The following is a 17247-nucleotide window of genomic DNA, read 5'->3' as shown; positions in this document are numbered from 1 at the left end:
CAAATTGAGTACTCTCTATAAGCATAGCCATTAGGAGGGCCAACATAGTTAGCATAGACATCACCATAATAATCAACAAATAATGCATAGTGATCGTTTGGCCCCGTGCGGTCACCACTAGTGGCTTTGCCCTTTGAGGCTTTGCCATTATTAGTGACCTTCTTGTTCTTATCTTGAGCGGGTTTCTCCTTCTTGTAGTTGTTCTTCTTGTGAGACTTGGGAACATATCCAAGTCCATACTTTTGATTGTTTGACCTTTGCTTACTCAAGAGGTCATCCAATCCCATCTTGTTCTTGGCGGTGGTGAACTTTGCAAGTTCCTTTGTTAACCTAACATTTTCCTCAAGAATAGATGCTTGCTCACAAGAAGATTCATTAGGATGATAGTCAAGACCATATTTGGTCACCAAGGATTCAAGATATGCATTGGTCTCAACATGCAAAGAAAGTTCCTCTTGTAAACGAACATGTTCCTCAACAAGTTTAGCATGCTCACTAGTAAAGGAAGTGGAGGAACAAGCAAGCTTTTCAACATCAATGGGATCCTTCATTGATCCAAGAGCCTTTTTGTAGGATTCTTGGAGTAGATCATGGTTTTCTCCAAGTTTCTTGAGCTCATCCTTGACAAGCTTGTTAGCCTTTTCAAGGTGGTCAAGATCCCTATTGAGAGAAGCATGAGCAACTTCAAGCTCCTCCTTTGAGGCATTGAGCTCTTGGGTCAATAATTGAGCCCTATCAATAGTTTCTAGGTCCTTAACTTTATCAAGTTCATAGGTTTCAATTTGTTGCTTAAGGCCTTGAGATATGCACCTTTCGGTTTTTAGCTCTTGTCTTAGGAGATTGAATCTCCGTTCCTTCTCATTCAAATGATATTCTAATTCCTCAATGGACTCATCCTTTTCTTTGAGTGAGTCCATCAAGAAATCAAACTTGACAAGAGCTTCACCACGAAGGGTGCATCTAACATCATAGAGTTCCTTAAGCACAATTAATTCATCTTGATTTTCGTTTTCATCATCAAGAACACTAGATAGGGAAGGTGGAGGTTCCATTACCTTGGTTTCCCTTGCCATAAGACAAGAGCCAACGATTGTAGATGAGGTAGAGTCATCGGAGTCATAATCTTGAGTTATCCTTGCCATGAAGGAAGATCCAACATCATTCTCCGTGGAGTAGTCCTTGGAGTAGTCATATGTGAAGAGTGACCCGGGCTTAGAGAAAGCCAAACCGCCACCCCGGCCTCCTTCTCCTCATCTTCCTCTTCATCATCGGACAAGTACTCGGCCCCAACAAAGGCTCTTCCCTTGTTCTTCTTGTATCGATCATTGATTGGGTTTGGCTTCAATCTTGGCTTGACCCCTTTGATGAATCTTGGCTTGTCCACCCTTTTCTCATAAGGGCACTCATTTGCAAAGTGGCTATCTTCATCATAATTGTAGCAAGTTCTCTTCTTCTTCTTGTCATTGAGGAGCATAGGGAACTTTGCCTTGTACTTCTTGGCAAAGAAAGCAAAGTCAGTAGCCATGTCACTAGTTGAAGTCATCTCTTCATCTTCTTCAATTTCATAGTCTTCTTTGCTTCCATGATCGGCCCTAGCTTTGAGAGCAAGGTTGTGTGGCGCTTCATGGTTGTGTGAGGCTTCATCAACACGGTTCATTGCCATTAGCCTCTTTCCCGCTTTGGCCATGTTTTCATTGGCGGCCACATAGGAGACTAGATCATCGGAGTTGAGGTCGGCACTCTTGGTCATGATTTGCAAGTTGAGTGCGAGATTGGTGTCTTCTTGTTTGACGGCAATCATAGCAATGACCTTGGACTTTATGAATGCTTCATTCATCTCGAAGCCGTCATTGTACTTCTCAACACCAAGTCCCTTGACCCTTACTCTAAGAGCACCAAGTCTTGCATAAGCATCGGCCACGGACTCTCCTTCTCGAAACATGAATTGATGGGCCTCTTGCTTTGCGGTCTCGTAAAGAGCGGATTGGATCAAATCGGTTCCCTCTTGGAGTACTATGATTCGATCCCACAACTCTTTAGCGGAGTCTATGTCATTGACTTGATCAAGGAGCTTGCGGTTGATGCCACTCCTAATCTTGTCACGTGCGGAGGCGTTGAGTTGACGGTTGTAGAATTCGGTGGAGGTCAACCGAATGGGATCTTGTGGCTCCCGGTATCCATGAACAATGATCTCCCACAACTCCACGCTGCAGCTGCGAATATGAGATTCCATAGAAGATTTCCAAAAAGGAAAGTGAGTTCCATCAAAATGGGGAACATTCCCACTATGGTTTATATGAGGCATGGGTGAAGTGTTTTTGGGATAGTCATGGTTGACTTCACGATAGGCCCCTAGGGAGGCCGAAGCCGTACTAGGAGACCCATTAGTCAAGTTCTTAAGCATGATAGACATCTCTACCATTTGGCTTTGTAGCTCATCCTCCTTTTTCTTCTTCTCGGCATCATATGCCAAGAATCTAGATTTCATCTCTTTAACCGAAAGGTTAGAGTCTTCATCTAGACCCTCGAATAGTTTATCCATCTCACTCTTAAGGCGGTGAAGCCCTTAATAAGAGTCCAGGCTCTGATACCAATTGAAAGTATAGAGATGGTAAACCTAGAGGGGGGGTGAATAGGTTTCTACAGATTTTAATTCTTTCTTTGCAATATTAGGCTTTGCGGAATATAAATGTGAGCCTAATGCAAACTAGGTGAAGCAACCTATATGAAGATACAACTATCTCGAGCACGAAGGCTCTCTCTCAGGCAGTTAAATCACAAGTAAGGAGTTCGGTTAGAGATAACCGATAGCACGCGGAGACGAGGATGTATTCCCGTGTTCCCTTGCTTTGCAACAAGGTACATCACGTTTGGAGGGGTGGAGGTCCCACGAAGGATTCCCCACGCCACGAAGGCTCACCCTATTCTCCGGAGCCTATCCCACGAAGGAATAGCTCACTCACTTGTGGTAGACTTTGAGGTAGCCTCCAAACCTTCACAATCTTGCCCGGAGCAAATCCACAGCCCGGATGCTTCCGGACTCCTCTTGCCCACCTAGGGTTTCGAAGGAACCCTAGGAAGCAAGCTTCTCGATGAATACAAGGGGGAATGAGATTTGGCTTGGTAGAACAGTAGATCGGGTCCTCCTCTAGTGATTCCCCGGAGGGATTTGAGTTTGGGTGGAGGAGGAGGGAGATCGGAGGCTTTTGGTGTTTCTAATAATGGAGTAAGAGAGAGAGAGCTCAAGAACATCTTGTAGTGTATTGCCTAAGTGTTCTGAGGTAGGAGAAGGCCTATTTATAGTGTACTTCAAAATATGGCCGTTGGTCACTTGCCACCTCAGCTTTCTTCTCGTCAAACCCGGTCAACCGGACCAGTGACCGGACTGTCCGGTCTGGAATCCGGTCCGACCGGACCAGCCGGTTGTGACCGGATGCTGGGCCGGATCCTCCTTTTCTTCGTCCAGGGGCTCCTCCGGTTGGCGCCCGGTTGGCGCCCGGTTGACCGGACCGTGCGCCGGACTCGCCGGTCTGGAGCCCGGCTGACCGGGCGGCAACCGGATTCTTCCAGCATCGATTTGCAGTCCGGTTGACGCCCGGTTGGCGCCCGGTCGACCGGACCGTGCGCCGGACCATCCGGTCTGTGGCCCGGTCCAACCGGGTGACCGACCGGATTTCTTCTGTAGACCCCTTTTCGATTGTTGTTGAAGTGGGGGGGGGGGGTCTCCTTTAGCCTTCTTGTTCCTTTGATACACCATTTATGCCTCATTGCCTAATACCTGAGATAATCCTTATAAACGTATTAGGTCAAATACTCTAGCACGGTGTCATTGTTACCAAAATAATGGATAAGGGTAAAATACCCTTACACATTCAACCAATTTTCATAATAACAATAATACATAAATTAACAACATGAAATTATTGAAGCATATCAATGTGGACTCTAGTTAGGCAATTTGTTAAAGATCATGTCATTGCGAGCATGTCATACTTGTAGGGATTCGTAGCATAGAAAACAAAAAAAATTCCACCGCAAGAACGAATAACAAGCCAAGATCTAATCTAGTAGATGGTAGCAACGAGGTGAAGATCAACATACCCTCGAAAATCGCTAAGCGTTAACGAGATAAATCTCATGTTGGATGTAGTCGATCACTTGCCGCTTTCAAAAGCGCGTAGAAGATGTTGACGGTGCCCCAATCGGGCAGCACCTCCGCACTCGGTCACACGTACGGTGTTGATGACGACGTCCTTCTCCCTGTTCCAGCGGGCAGCGGATGTACTAGATCCTCCTCGGAATTCCGCTAGCACGACGGCGTGGTGACGGTGGTGGTGGAGATCTCCGATAGGGCTTCGCCGTAAGCGCTGTGGGAGTAGAAAGAGGAGGGAGTAGCTAGGGTTTGGGAGAGAGGGGGCTTGGGGCGCCGGCTTGGGTGCCCCTTGGTGGTGCCGCCAAGTGGTAGCCAGCCCTCTCCCTCTACCTCTCTTTATATAGGTGGAACCCCCAAGGATTTGTCCAAAATCCGAATAAGAGTCCAACTCAAAATTTTCCATATGGGTGAAACCTAGGGGAAGTGAGACTCCTCCCTTTCCTTTCCCTATGGCCAGCCATGGTGGTGGAGTCCACCATGGACTCCACCTTCCCCTTTGGTTGGCTGGCTAAGGTTGGTGGAGTCCATCCGGGACTCCACCTTCCATGGTGATTTCTTCCGGAAGGTTCTAGAACATTCTAGCGCCTTCCATAAATGCACCGGATCATTTTTAAACTTGGAAAAGTGACTTCCTATATATGAATCTTATTCTCCGGACCATTCTGAAACTCCTCGTGATGTCATGGATCCCATCCGAGACTCCGAACAACATTCGAACTTCATTCCATATTCCATATCTACTTAAAATGACATCAAATCTTAAGTGTGTCACCCTACAGTATGAGAACTATGTGGACATGATCGAGACTCCTCTCTGATCAATAACTAATAGAGGGACCTGGAGATCCATAATAGCTCCCACATATTCAACGATGACTTCGTGATCGAAAGAACCATTCACATAAAATAACAATTCCCTTTGTCTCGCGATATTTTACTTATCCGAAGTTTGATCGTCGGTATCTCCATACCTAGTTCAACCTCGTTACCGATAAGTACTCTTTACTCGTAACGTGATATGATATCCCTTGTGAACCAGTCACATGCTTGCAAGCTAATTAGATATCATTCCACCGAGAGGGCCCAGAGTATATCTATCCGTCATTAGGATGGACAAATCCCACTATTGATACAAGTGCTTCAACCCTATACTTTCTGAACACTTAATGCCACCTTTATAACAACTCATTTACGCAGTAGTGTTTGGTGTCATCAAAGCATCCATCTGGTGTAGGTGATTAACATGATCTCATGGTCAAAGAATTTAGTTACTATGCATATTAAAGCTTGAAGCACAAAGAACTAAATGACTTGATCATATGCTACGCTTACTATGGGTGTATGTCCATCACATCATTCACCTAATGATATGATCTTGTTATTAATAACTTCCAATATTCATGATCAGGGAACCATGATCATCTATTAATCAACAAGCTAGTTTAACAAGAGGCTTACTAGGGACTCCTTTATGTTTACAAAACACACAAGTATTAATGTTTCTGGTTAATACAATTATAGCATGGGATGTAAACATTTATCATGAACACTAAGATATACCAATAAACACTTTTATTATTACATCTTGGGCATATCTCCAAGAATACTGACCATAAAAGAGCACAAACACCGACTCTTGTGTGACTTTTGACTCTTTTGTTTAATCCATCCAACCAATTTCCATAATAATAATATGGAAAATAACGACACAAAATTATTGAAACATGTCAATGTGGACTCCAATTACACGACTAAGACAACAATGAAAACAAAATGAGTTGATAGAATTACAAGTCGAAGAGATTAAACTTTTAGGAAGTTTGAAGTTTTTTATATCTAGAAAAGTTGGAAGTTAAAGTAATTGATAATATCATGACTACTCCTATTTTAGAATCGTTAGTTACATGGATTTAGGAGATGTCGGATTCATTCTCCCCCTCCCACGCTCTCACGTGTCTATATTACCTTGAGAGTCGCTCGCCGCTGGCCGAGCCGCCGAGGACTGCTCCACCGGAATAGTTGGCCGGAGTGAGTCTAGGTAGGGCGCCGGAGTAGTTTAGTGTTAGGATGTCTTCTGTTGTTCGCGCTTTGCCGGAGATTGGGCGGTTGCCCCGTAGTGGAGGTGGAACCATGGATCTCCGCCGGACCCATGGTTTAGGAGCGCAGGTGCTGCTGCTTGGCCTTCTCCGGTTGGAGGCGAGCAGTGGAGGAGGCGGATCCACCTTCTCCAATAAGTTAGCGGCGGCGGATCTTAGAAGCCGATGCAGTATATAGGTCTCTAAAGATCTTCTCGTCGGCCATGGCGGCGAGGGGATGAGTGACGAGCTCCTGGTGTTTCAAGCGTCTATTCTCCTGGCCGGCCTTGATGGCGAGGGGGAGGATGGATGCGGGAAGCCTCTCTGCACTCCGGCGACTAAATCCAGGTTAGTGGAGGGCAACGGAAGATTGGGGATCAAGCTACTCTCTTCTTCCTTGCCTCACCACGGTGGTGAGATCGAAGAGGATCTTGAAGCTGAAGCCTCCTTGTGTTGGGGCCTTCCTTTGCCGGAGAGGTGCTATTCGTCTGAGATCAACCAAGCAGCTGGCGAACTCGCCGTTGCTATCCAAGGCCGTGAGGACGGCAACTCTACAACCTCCGATGCGGAGGCCATGGCTCGACTCCGTCGCGGGTGCTCGATGTTGCTCTCCTGCGAAGTGATTCGTTCCCCGCAGGATGGTGGTGGATCACGGCTGCGGGTTTTCGTCGGAAGAGGGCTCCCAAGCAGTTGGCTCTCGTTCCTCGGCGGCGACGCCTTGAGGACGCCGGCGACGAGTGGCAGAGACACTCTTGTCCTTGATTGCTTCGATCTAGTTCTTTCTAGGGTGTTTTTTTGTAAAGTGTAGGTCCCTTTCTTCAAATACTAGGTTCTTAGAGCGAGTTGTTGCAAGGGGCTTATTGTAAAATGTATTCCTGCCACTTTAATGAATGGTTCTCTCGGGTCTTCTAGACCCCTCCTTGTGTGCAAAAAAACATGGATTTAGGGGAGAGAAGAAAGACGCTACAACCGATGTGATGTTGCCGATGTCTAGTAGTACCATCTTTTGATTGAGAATGGACTACAAAAATACAAAAATAGGCATTTTCTGGGCCTTGGGCCGGGCTTGACTTTTGCAGGTCGGGCTTTAAGGGCACCCACAATGTGTAGCCAAATGTGGTTCCATATTTTCCTTTTTTTGCTTTTGGAACTAGTTCCCAACACTGTGGAGGTAGTTCCAAAACAAGTAAAACTGGAAACCGGAGCAAGTAGTTGCTCCGATGCCAAGTCTGTGGCCAAATTCTTGATGGAATAAACAATGCATATGTAGAGAAGAAAGAGAAGATAGTTGAGGTGAGAAAGAGGGATGGCTGGAAAGAGAACACTTCTTTACATTATTTATGTCAGTACCGGGACCTAGTGTACAGACATTTGGAACTAGACAACATTGTGGAGTCATGGCTAAATTTCACATCGATGCTAAATAGTACACTATGCCAGATTTGGCCATTTCAACGTTGTGGATGCCCTAACAGGTCCAGCCGGCCCGAAACCTGGCCCATGCTGAGGTTTGCCCACGCGTAGGATAAGGTAAACTCGTGTCTTCTATCGATTTGTGAGCGAACCCGTCGTCCCGCGTCCTCTTCCCCAAACTCAATCCAGTCTCCGCCTCCCCGCCCAGCGAGAACAGGGTCGCCGCGGCGATGATAGTTGCTACTGTCGTGGCCCCTTCGCTGGCCGGTTCTGCCTTTCCGAGGCCCGCTGCGGCCTTCCTCCGCACGCGTCTCCTTTCTCCTGGAGACGCGCTGCCGGGCTCTGCTCCTCGACAGGCTAGCGGCTGCCGCGTCGCGCGCGGCGGCGGCGCACGGAGGCCGCAAATCTCATTCGCAGCGGGAGGAGGCGCAGGTGAGGAGCCATTCTTCTTTATGCGCACCTCTATGTACCAAAAGCCACATGCATTGTTTTCTTTTTAACCGAATTGGGTAACCGAAATACTCGCGTGAGGATTTTTTTTTCTTTTTAATACACGCGTTTGTAAACTAGAATGTGGAGAATAGCTGTGTGCAACTCTGATGCAGGGGCCGGGAAAGGTTTCCTTCCATTATCTAGACAAAGATAGAGTAGCAATGTATATGAGATTGAATTTGAAATGTTGGTTATCTTTAAGAGGAGTAACACGGGGATTATCAGAGAAGATGCTTTCACCCCCATTTTAAGTTACACAGTTACACTGGCCACTAATTTTCTGAATGAACATCGATTTCAACCCTCTGCATGGCATAACTTATTTAAGAGTCTACTTTCTAGTACACTAGGTTCCAGCTAGGAAAACTGTACCACGTTTCTGTAAATATTTATATTTCTCTGTGTTGTGTTTCGCCCAAGGATTGGTCACATCAAATAATCATGAAAATGCGCGAGCAACAAACTTCGCCAAAGGCATGTCTTGTGTCTTTTCTTTTTTCCTTATTAAAGTTCTCTCAAATCCACGGAACAATCTCTTGGCCTCATACGGTGTTACATAACTCAACTGGTTGTGCGTGACATAAATATAATCACACCAACAAACAGCTATACAATGTCCTACCCAGACTCACTAGCACAACTCAAACACCGAGTCGTGTGCAACTAGGACTGGACTCTAAACCGGACTCAATATTGCTGCTTTCCTAATCTAATCACACGGCATCCTTGATCGCCAATTAAACCCAACTCAAGTACGACATGCAAACCGATATCGACTAGAACATGGAAACTAATTCCAACTCACATGTAGGATTTTGGAGAACTTTTGATTATTGTTCCAACACTCTGTTCACATACTTAAACTGGTGCTATCTTCTATGACCCAATGCTGCTGACCCAGTTAATAAATGGTGTCATTTAGTAAGACAAGTATCCACATGGTTGGACCTGATACTATGTTGTATTTCACACTTCAGAGAACAGGATGTGAAATTATATTTGTTCTTTGAAATGATATTCAAGATTAACTTTCAACATTTTAATCATAACTCATAAGGATGACTCACCATTTCTTTTTGTACTTTGCCTGTAGTTGGTGATGCTTTTGTTGTAGAAGGCACAACAAATGTGAAGTTCTCTAGAGAGTTAATGGTTCCAGGCTCCACAGAGCCTTTGATCGTACTTGGCACAGGTACATTTCCTTGCCCATGTACTTCTGAATTAAAATTGGCAGGCTGGCAGTACATTCTTCACCTCCATATCCTCGTAACATAAGAATTATAGTACTCTTATCCATTCTTTGTTGCTAACGAACCAATAGTACTCCCTCTGTCTCAAAATAACTTGCTCAACTTTTTGTAGATACACACTAAAAACATGTCTAGATACAACCGTATCTAGATAAACTTGAGCAGCTTATTTTGGGACGGAGGGAGTACAAATTATGCACAAATATGTAACTTTTTATCCATTAATATGACAGGTTGATACAATAGGAAGAACAATTTAAAACTTTTTGTCATGTGTATGCTGTATTATGTGTAAGCGAACATGCTGAATCTGGATCCAACCGTGCTTTAATAATATCTCAGTTTATCCAACTTGTCACACTGCTATTGTTTCTAACCAAGACCCACCTCATTTACATGTAGGACTTTTGACATATATATGCAATCATTTTTGTAACAAAAGCAGAGGGTTGGGAAGAGTGGAAGGAACTTAACTAGAATCTTGCATTAGCCATTATTCTAGGCTTGCAATAACTATGAAACTCATAACCCCAGTCGATCAACCTATGGCATCTCGTAGTCGTAATCCTGACACCCATGTGTGTTCTGATCTAAATGAAATCAGAACGGAACCAAGTCTAGACTCTAGTTTTGTATGTCATTGCCTTCCCTAGATCAAGCCGTCTGGTTCATTAGTTATGTACATTCAATGTCTCTTTCACTCATATGCTGATCGTCAGCGATCTTCTTTATATTTATTGTGCACACGGTAATGAAGACTTTGTAGGCAATGTGATAATTGGTAAGTGTAATCTTAGTTTGGCATTAGTGAAGAGGTGAACAAAAGCAGTCATGATGCCCTTGTACGGTTACTATTGATGTTAGTGTTCCCATGCAGCTGCCATTAATTACAACTTTGAAGCCGATGATCATAGAAACACGTTGGCCTAGCTCAAATATGTTCACATTGGCTGTGCAATCAAACTCACTGTCATGGGCATTGTCCTCGATGTTACAATGGGAAAGTCGAACCATTTGGTTGACATCCTGTTGTTTTCACATACACTTCGAGTACCCTTGAACTATTCTACTATTTTTATGGGCCTACGCTCAGCACTCTTTTGAATGGATTGCTGTTTCAATCCAATATCCTGAACTGAAAAGTTATAGCTCCTTGCCTCTAGCTAACACATCATTCATGTTCACCAACTTGTTTTATCTTGCATTGGTCTCTTTTCTATTGTTCCAAGTGAACTGAACGTCTTGATCATGATTCTTGTCTAATTCCAATTCGAACGGCTTCCACCTGCTACCTTTTTTTAATGATTGTTTCAGACCTTATCTGTTTCAGATGGGCCTGTGATCTTGCACTACTTTTATGAAACCGTTTACATGGAATGTTCTAGAACATCCATACATGTTTGACGTCACCTCCTTGCATCTCTGTGCGGCTCTAGCTATTTTCTTTGTTTGAGCCCCAAACATCTAATAAGTCTTGTATGCATGTAACGGAGGGCTAGACACTCTTTCAATACGAAAATCGTAGAAGAATCAAATGGATCAAGTAGGTTACTTAATTGGCATGTGCTGTTATTTGTGAGTATAGTTCATATTCTTAACTTATGATGGTGTTATATTGTTTACAGTTTGCAATTTGAATTTTAGCTTACTCTAGGTTACAGAGATAAGTTCTTTGTCAAAGTATATGCTGCTGCATTCTACGTGGATTACTCCATTGGAGTTGATACCGAGCAGTGGAGGAAAAAGGTTGGCATTGAGACTTTTGATGCTTCCACGGTTTTTGACTCCATTTTTAAAGGTAAGAGCCAAGCTCCAACTAGCAAAAGCCGAAGGATGAAATTGTAATACATTCTGATAGAACAGTGTACTGTACTATGCAGCACCAGTTGTGAAATCTCTGAGTATAACTCTTGTTAGAGATGTTGATGGCAAGACCTTCGTGAAGGCTTTGGATGACGTTATTGCTCGCCAAATAAAAAAACCAACTGCTGAGGAAGAATCTTCATTGTCAACCTTCCGAAATATCTTTTTAGGGCGCAATCTCAAACAGGGAACAAGCATCTATTTAACCTGGTCGGAACCATCAGTGATGCTGGTGAGTTAATGATCAACTACTTTCAACATTTAGATTCAAAACTTCTAACATTTTGGGAAACTTGCAATTGTTCCAAAATAAACTATGATATTGCATACATAAGTTTCCTACAAAGGCTGACATGCCCCTCATTAGTGTGGTAATAAGTTAATATCATTACTACAAACTAGACACAGTGAATGTTTGAACATGTTGTAATCCACCTCTTAGGAGGATTGTAAACCAAACTCTACCTTTTCAATGAAATGAAACGCAAAGGTCCTTTGCGTTTTCTCGACAAAAAAAAGTTTGAACATGCTCTGTTTGGCAAGATATATACTCCTAGGTACTAAAATCGGATTTATTTTAAATATCACAATGGATTTATAGTTTCCATTGATAAAGGCGAAAAGTTTTGCAGAAGATAGTTGCAAGGATGCAATGCCCTAAAAATGAATTAAAGCCTACTCTCGTACAATTAGGCCGCAATGCCTTTGCAGCTGGCCACGATCCAAGCTGCCGCCTCCTCAATTTTTGCCACTAGACTCAAAAGATCGATCTGCTGTTGAAACATTTTTGGATTTCGATGACTTCAAACTTTTGAGCATTGTTCTGGCCTCTGCCCATGGTACTGATCCGAGTCCACTAGCAGCGCAAGGAGTGTTGATAGGTATGATTCTCCACGAGGCTAGGTTACGGTTCTCCAATCCATGTCCAACCCATAGTGCAAGGCTCCTCCAAATTTGTTCTCTCCAGGCATAGGAACAAAACTCAAATCTATTTAGGCTTAACACTAGATTGAATTACTTCACTGCAAATTACATTTTGATTGTGAAGGAATTTAATTAATAGTATCTACTTTGCAAATAGTCCTGAATCCGAATCTCGGTCTTCCTAACCGGGTCTCAACTCTGAGGCTCTAGATTTCTAGATCAGCTTGTTTTTAATTTGTTATGTAGTACTGTTATGAATAATATGAGTTCTGTTCTATTACAAACCAAAATAAACCAGCTATAAACTTGCATATGTGGAAATGCAATTTGTTTATGGAACAAGTGTCTAAGAGCCTCTGCAAAACCATGCTGTTTTGCTTAAAAACATACTGTTAGCGTTCTTGCTCGATTGAGTTACGAGTCGAGGAGGCAAGCTAAGAGTATAAAGTGGGCATGCTGGCCTCTTTCCCAGCTCAAGTGGTCACACATGCCAATTACTTTGTCCGTGATTTACTTAAGAAGTAATATTCAAGTGTTTTCTATTTTTTTAAAAAAGTAAGTTGTCAGGCACATATCAAGATGCAAATAAATTTTGATCTGACCAATATTCATTTGAATAAAAAGGAAAATCATTGATACAAGTTTGTGGGAAAAGAGAAATAAAACTTGAAAAAAATGATTAACTTGTTGAAATTGATTCCTGATGGTGCTAGATGATTTTTCACCGTGTTACTTCTGCTTTTGTAGGTCTCGATTTCGACAAATCAGGATGCGTCTCAAGTTGATGCTGAGATCAAGTCAGCTTCTGTTAATTATGCTCTATATGATGGCTTCTTTGGTAGTTCTCCTGTATCCCCTACACTGAGATCTTCCACTGCTCAACTGCTTGAAGCTCTCCTTACAAAATGACACGCAAAGTAAGATTGTTTATGGTTCCAGAAGACAAAGTACAGAGAATATTAGTTCTCTTGGTATTGCATCTCATATATTCGAACTGGCAGTGCATATCTGTGTTACACTTCTGAGATTTTCTTTAGAATGTTTGGGTGTCTTCGTTTGTGACGGTGTTGGGCTGACCTGCGATGGAAGCTCATGAGTGTGGTGGCGTCTACCTCGATATGGCAGATCCTGTTGGTAAATAATTTTATCCATGATGATTTGACACAATATACTCCATGATTTGGAGTTTTACTACTGATGACAAATGTCTCAAAAATAATATAACAAAACCTAAAAAAAGATAACCACACATAAATACCTATCAACGAAAATGTCTGGATCAAGAAATATGCCTACAAAATTTATGCATTTTCGAAAGAAAAATGATGTTCTAGTTATTTCACCATGTTTGTGTTTGATATGTTCTATTTTCAATTAAAATGTATTTTTGTTACTTTCATAAAACATATATTCTCAGTTTGCATGACTTAAAGTGATACAAGTTGCGCATCAGAAGATCATGTGCCCATGTTCGTGTTTCTACTTGTGTCTTGCGATGAGTTTGAAAGATAGGATCTCGAGGAGTTCGAACGAGCGGAAGTAGGTTTCTGACTCAACATTGAACTGGTGCCTCAACAAATTCCTTGAAGATTCAACATGTCTTTGATTGGGAAAAAATGTTAAAGTAGGGAACATGGAATAGACTTGGAAAAACCAAATGTACACACCACTCTCCTTGGCGGAACCTCACCGATTTAGTTGATCTCGCAGCAGAGAGATCCCACTACTGCATATTTCTCATGACAATGGTTTAGCCACACGGCGGCTCCTTGAGACAACTACGAGAAGAAGGTTGGATCAAGGAGAAGCTCTTGGATCGAAAGAGGCCAACCCGCACCAGCAACGATCATTGCAGATTTGGGTCAGGTCTTGAGCGCCCAATTCTAGCATGCCTTACCGCCCACACGCTTCTTTTTACCATGTATGACTATAGAGTGCCGGTGACGATGATGGTGTCTTATGTACCGCTCTATATTAGTGCTATCACATAGTCTTGCACCGATTTTATGAATATTGCTTTTATAAAATGAATATGACTTGTTCAATTGGACAAGTCAATGTTGCTCAAGAGCTATACAAGAAAGAAACATGAAGAAGCACATGCCTTTTACCATGTCACAATGCTAAAATGGATGGCAAGGAATGAATAATCTCCAACCAAGAGCATGAAGTCAGGCACTTCCTCCTCTCAAGGGTTTGATGATGTGAAATATGTTGATGGTGATGATGATTATGAGATAAGGAGGAGAGATGTAGAAGTTCCACTCCAAGCTCAACGCTGCCAAGGAGGAATATGCCTATAGGGAGGAAGTAAGAGAATAAAAATGTTTTAAAGGAGAGGAGAGAGTGTTGTGTACCAGGAGGCTCTCCAAGATATGATCTCAACAAGGAAAGAAATGAAGGCTGGGAGGAAGCAAGAGACGAAAGCAAGGTGAAACGAGCCCAGTGTCATTAACAACGAAATGTTGCCATTGAGGAGAAGTAGAGTGTCATATGGGAGGATGTGATGACCAAGACCATGGAGCATATAAGCAGAGTATATCATGTTCATAAGCATGGATGACCTTCATGATCAACAATTAGCATATGTTAATGCTATGCACACATACCTTGGCATCAATGATGATAATTTATGGACGGTTGCGGTGACCCAGCATATCACTGCATGTTGTAGTATACAAGTCGTTGAGATGACATTCATGAAGGGACTTCTTCACAAATATCACATCCCTCATAGTGGTACAACAGAAACATTGCAGGTCATATATAACACTCCAGATAATATTATAAACATGGTCTTAACAAGTTGGTATTCTTACAGGTCCGATGAGAACACCCTACGATATTACTAAAGTACTCTTACAACTCAAACTTAATAGACATGACGAGCTCAACAACTTATTTAGGTAAGCCACTACGTTGCTCGGCTCCGAGATGTCTAGGGTAAGACTCTATTCCTCCACCTCGGTGTTGTCAACTCCGTAGACTATCCCATAGTCTACGCCTCCAACTCCTCCTGATAGGTTCGGCTCTTCGTAGACCAACTCATAGTCCCATTCTGGTGCTCCGGTGCAGGCCTCCTCTTCATGATCACAGTCTAGCAAGGGTGTCGAAAGAAAGTGAGTACAGAGGTACTTAGCAAGTTCAAAAGAGATAAGGTGTTTTATGCACTAGCTACGACCATTGATCCGAAAATCTCAGGTCAATGCATGTTTCGCAAACATTTCTTCAAAAGGTTTATTTTATTTTGAAAACTATGCCCGCTAGTTTTCGCAGGTTGACCAGAACTTCACGGAGTTCCTTTCCTGCCGCGTTCGTAGTTCCCTTCCCGGAACTGGAAGTGACAAGCCAAAATTTAATACACTCTGCAGAGGTGCGTTACTTTTCCCATAAGAGAACTTATCCTTGTTGCCAACCGCGTGTACTTTCTCATCCATACTTCCTTGGTGTGAGGCCCAGTATAAGAACCAAGCCAATCACTGCCTTCTCCGCGACCCCGCATACCCACAATTTTATAAGTCTGTCATGTCCTTTATCTATAGGTAGACTGACCCAAGCATTTGTTCTCACCTTTACCATTATGGTAGACTGTTCCGAACAATTCACATGCCCTGTCCTATACACTATAGATAGACTAACCAGACAACCCTTACAATCCATCATAGACCTTTAACAAGTCTGCCCTCTCCTATACCAATTGGTAGACTGTTCCGGACCAATGTTCTCACCTTTACCAATTGATAGATTGATACATGCAACCCATATCACTGATCTGTTGATATACGAGAGGAAAAAGATACAGTTGACTTCCCCAGAGCCATTATAGATCTCATGGTTAACGCGAAATGTACGGCGCTAGAATCACTAGACGATATTGGTGATTAGTAATAGATGAGTAGAACCCTTGAAATGGAACCTCCACCATCAACACATACCATGGTTCCATTGCCCACCACATAGTCATATTCATAATATGAAAAGTAACATTTTATTTTCGGTGCAGGAGTGATAAGTATATTGCTTTGCGAGTAAATTTCTAGAAAATAATCAATATGACATTAGCAGGAGTGAACTTGCATGGTGACTGCGAGATAGTGCAGTTTGAAGGTTTGGATGGAACCTATATCTCGGGTTCTGAGAAGAATCATCATTGTCTGATAAGGACAATGTTATAAAATCCAAATGATATATGCATGAGTGATTTATTTTATGTTGAATCCCTTTCCCCGGAGTACTTATTAAGATTTGGGTGATTTAGGTTTTATTTGAATATTTATGCCTTAGGAAGTAATTTATAATCCCTTAGGATTAATACTATATGGTTTTCTTTTAAAAGAAAAGATTTAGAATTAATAGAATTTTCCTTAAATGAAAAGGATTTATAATAATAGAATTTTCTCCTTTTGGAAATATTGGATTAGAAAATATTAAAGTCATTTGGAATTTTCCTTGATTTTTATATCCAAGGAAAATTGCAAATCTTAATTTCCAATTTAAAATTCCAATAAAAATTCTTTAAAATAATTCTCATTGTTCATTGCATCTTATATTTTATTTTGGTTAAGGAAAATTTTCTATGAGTTATTCATATTTTTCTTGAACTTTTGGAGTTGCTTAGGATTTATTTGCAATTTTTATAGTGAATGATTTGAATTAAAATTTGAATTGGTTTAAAACCTAATGCAGATGACCAAAATACCCCCTAGGCCCACTGGTCAGCCCATTAGGGTTGAACAAGACCGACTCGGCCCGAACCGACCGCGTCGGCCCACTCACTCTCTCACGCGCTCGACCTAACCCTAACCCTAGTCTCTGACGATCCCGTGGCAATGGCATTGTCGCCAGGGTCGCCGCCACGCTCCAGCTCACTCTGGCGGTCCCTAGCCTCGCCACCGGTCGTGTTCGAGTCCCCTTGCAATGCTCCCTCGATCTATCCGAGTGGATTCGTCGATTGCTTCCTCCTGCTCCAGATCGCCTCCATGCTGGACTTGGAGACGAATCGCCTCCGACGATTTGTTGTCTCCGGCGAGATGCAGCCGCCGCCGTCGATGCTCTCGTGTGCCTGGGACTGACCTGG

At 42.8% G+C, this 17247-nt stretch overlaps 1 protein-coding gene across 1 annotated transcript; it reads left to right on the top strand.

Annotated features, from left to right (window-relative positions):
• Positions 1-7768: 7768 nt before the first annotated feature.
• Positions 7769-13227, top strand: LOC127332371 (fatty-acid-binding protein 3, chloroplastic). The gene is made up of 5 exons (XM_051358658.2): positions 7769-8073; positions 9227-9325; positions 11038-11181; positions 11264-11478; positions 12918-13227. The coding sequence occupies exons 1-5, from the start codon at positions 7872-7874 to the stop codon at positions 13077-13079; spliced, it is 822 nt and encodes a 273-aa protein (XP_051214618.1). The 5' UTR covers positions 7769-7871; the 3' UTR covers positions 13080-13227.
• Positions 13228-17247: the final 4020 nt, after the last annotated feature.

Source organism: Lolium perenne, chromosome 4 (assembly GCF_019359855.2).
Source record: "Lolium perenne isolate Kyuss_39 chromosome 4, Kyuss_2.0, whole genome shotgun sequence".
Lineage (NCBI taxonomy): Eukaryota > Viridiplantae > Streptophyta > Magnoliopsida > Poales > Poaceae > Lolium > Lolium perenne.
The sequence above is the reverse complement of the archived record's forward strand: the minus strand, read 5'-3'. Positions and strand labels throughout refer to the sequence as shown.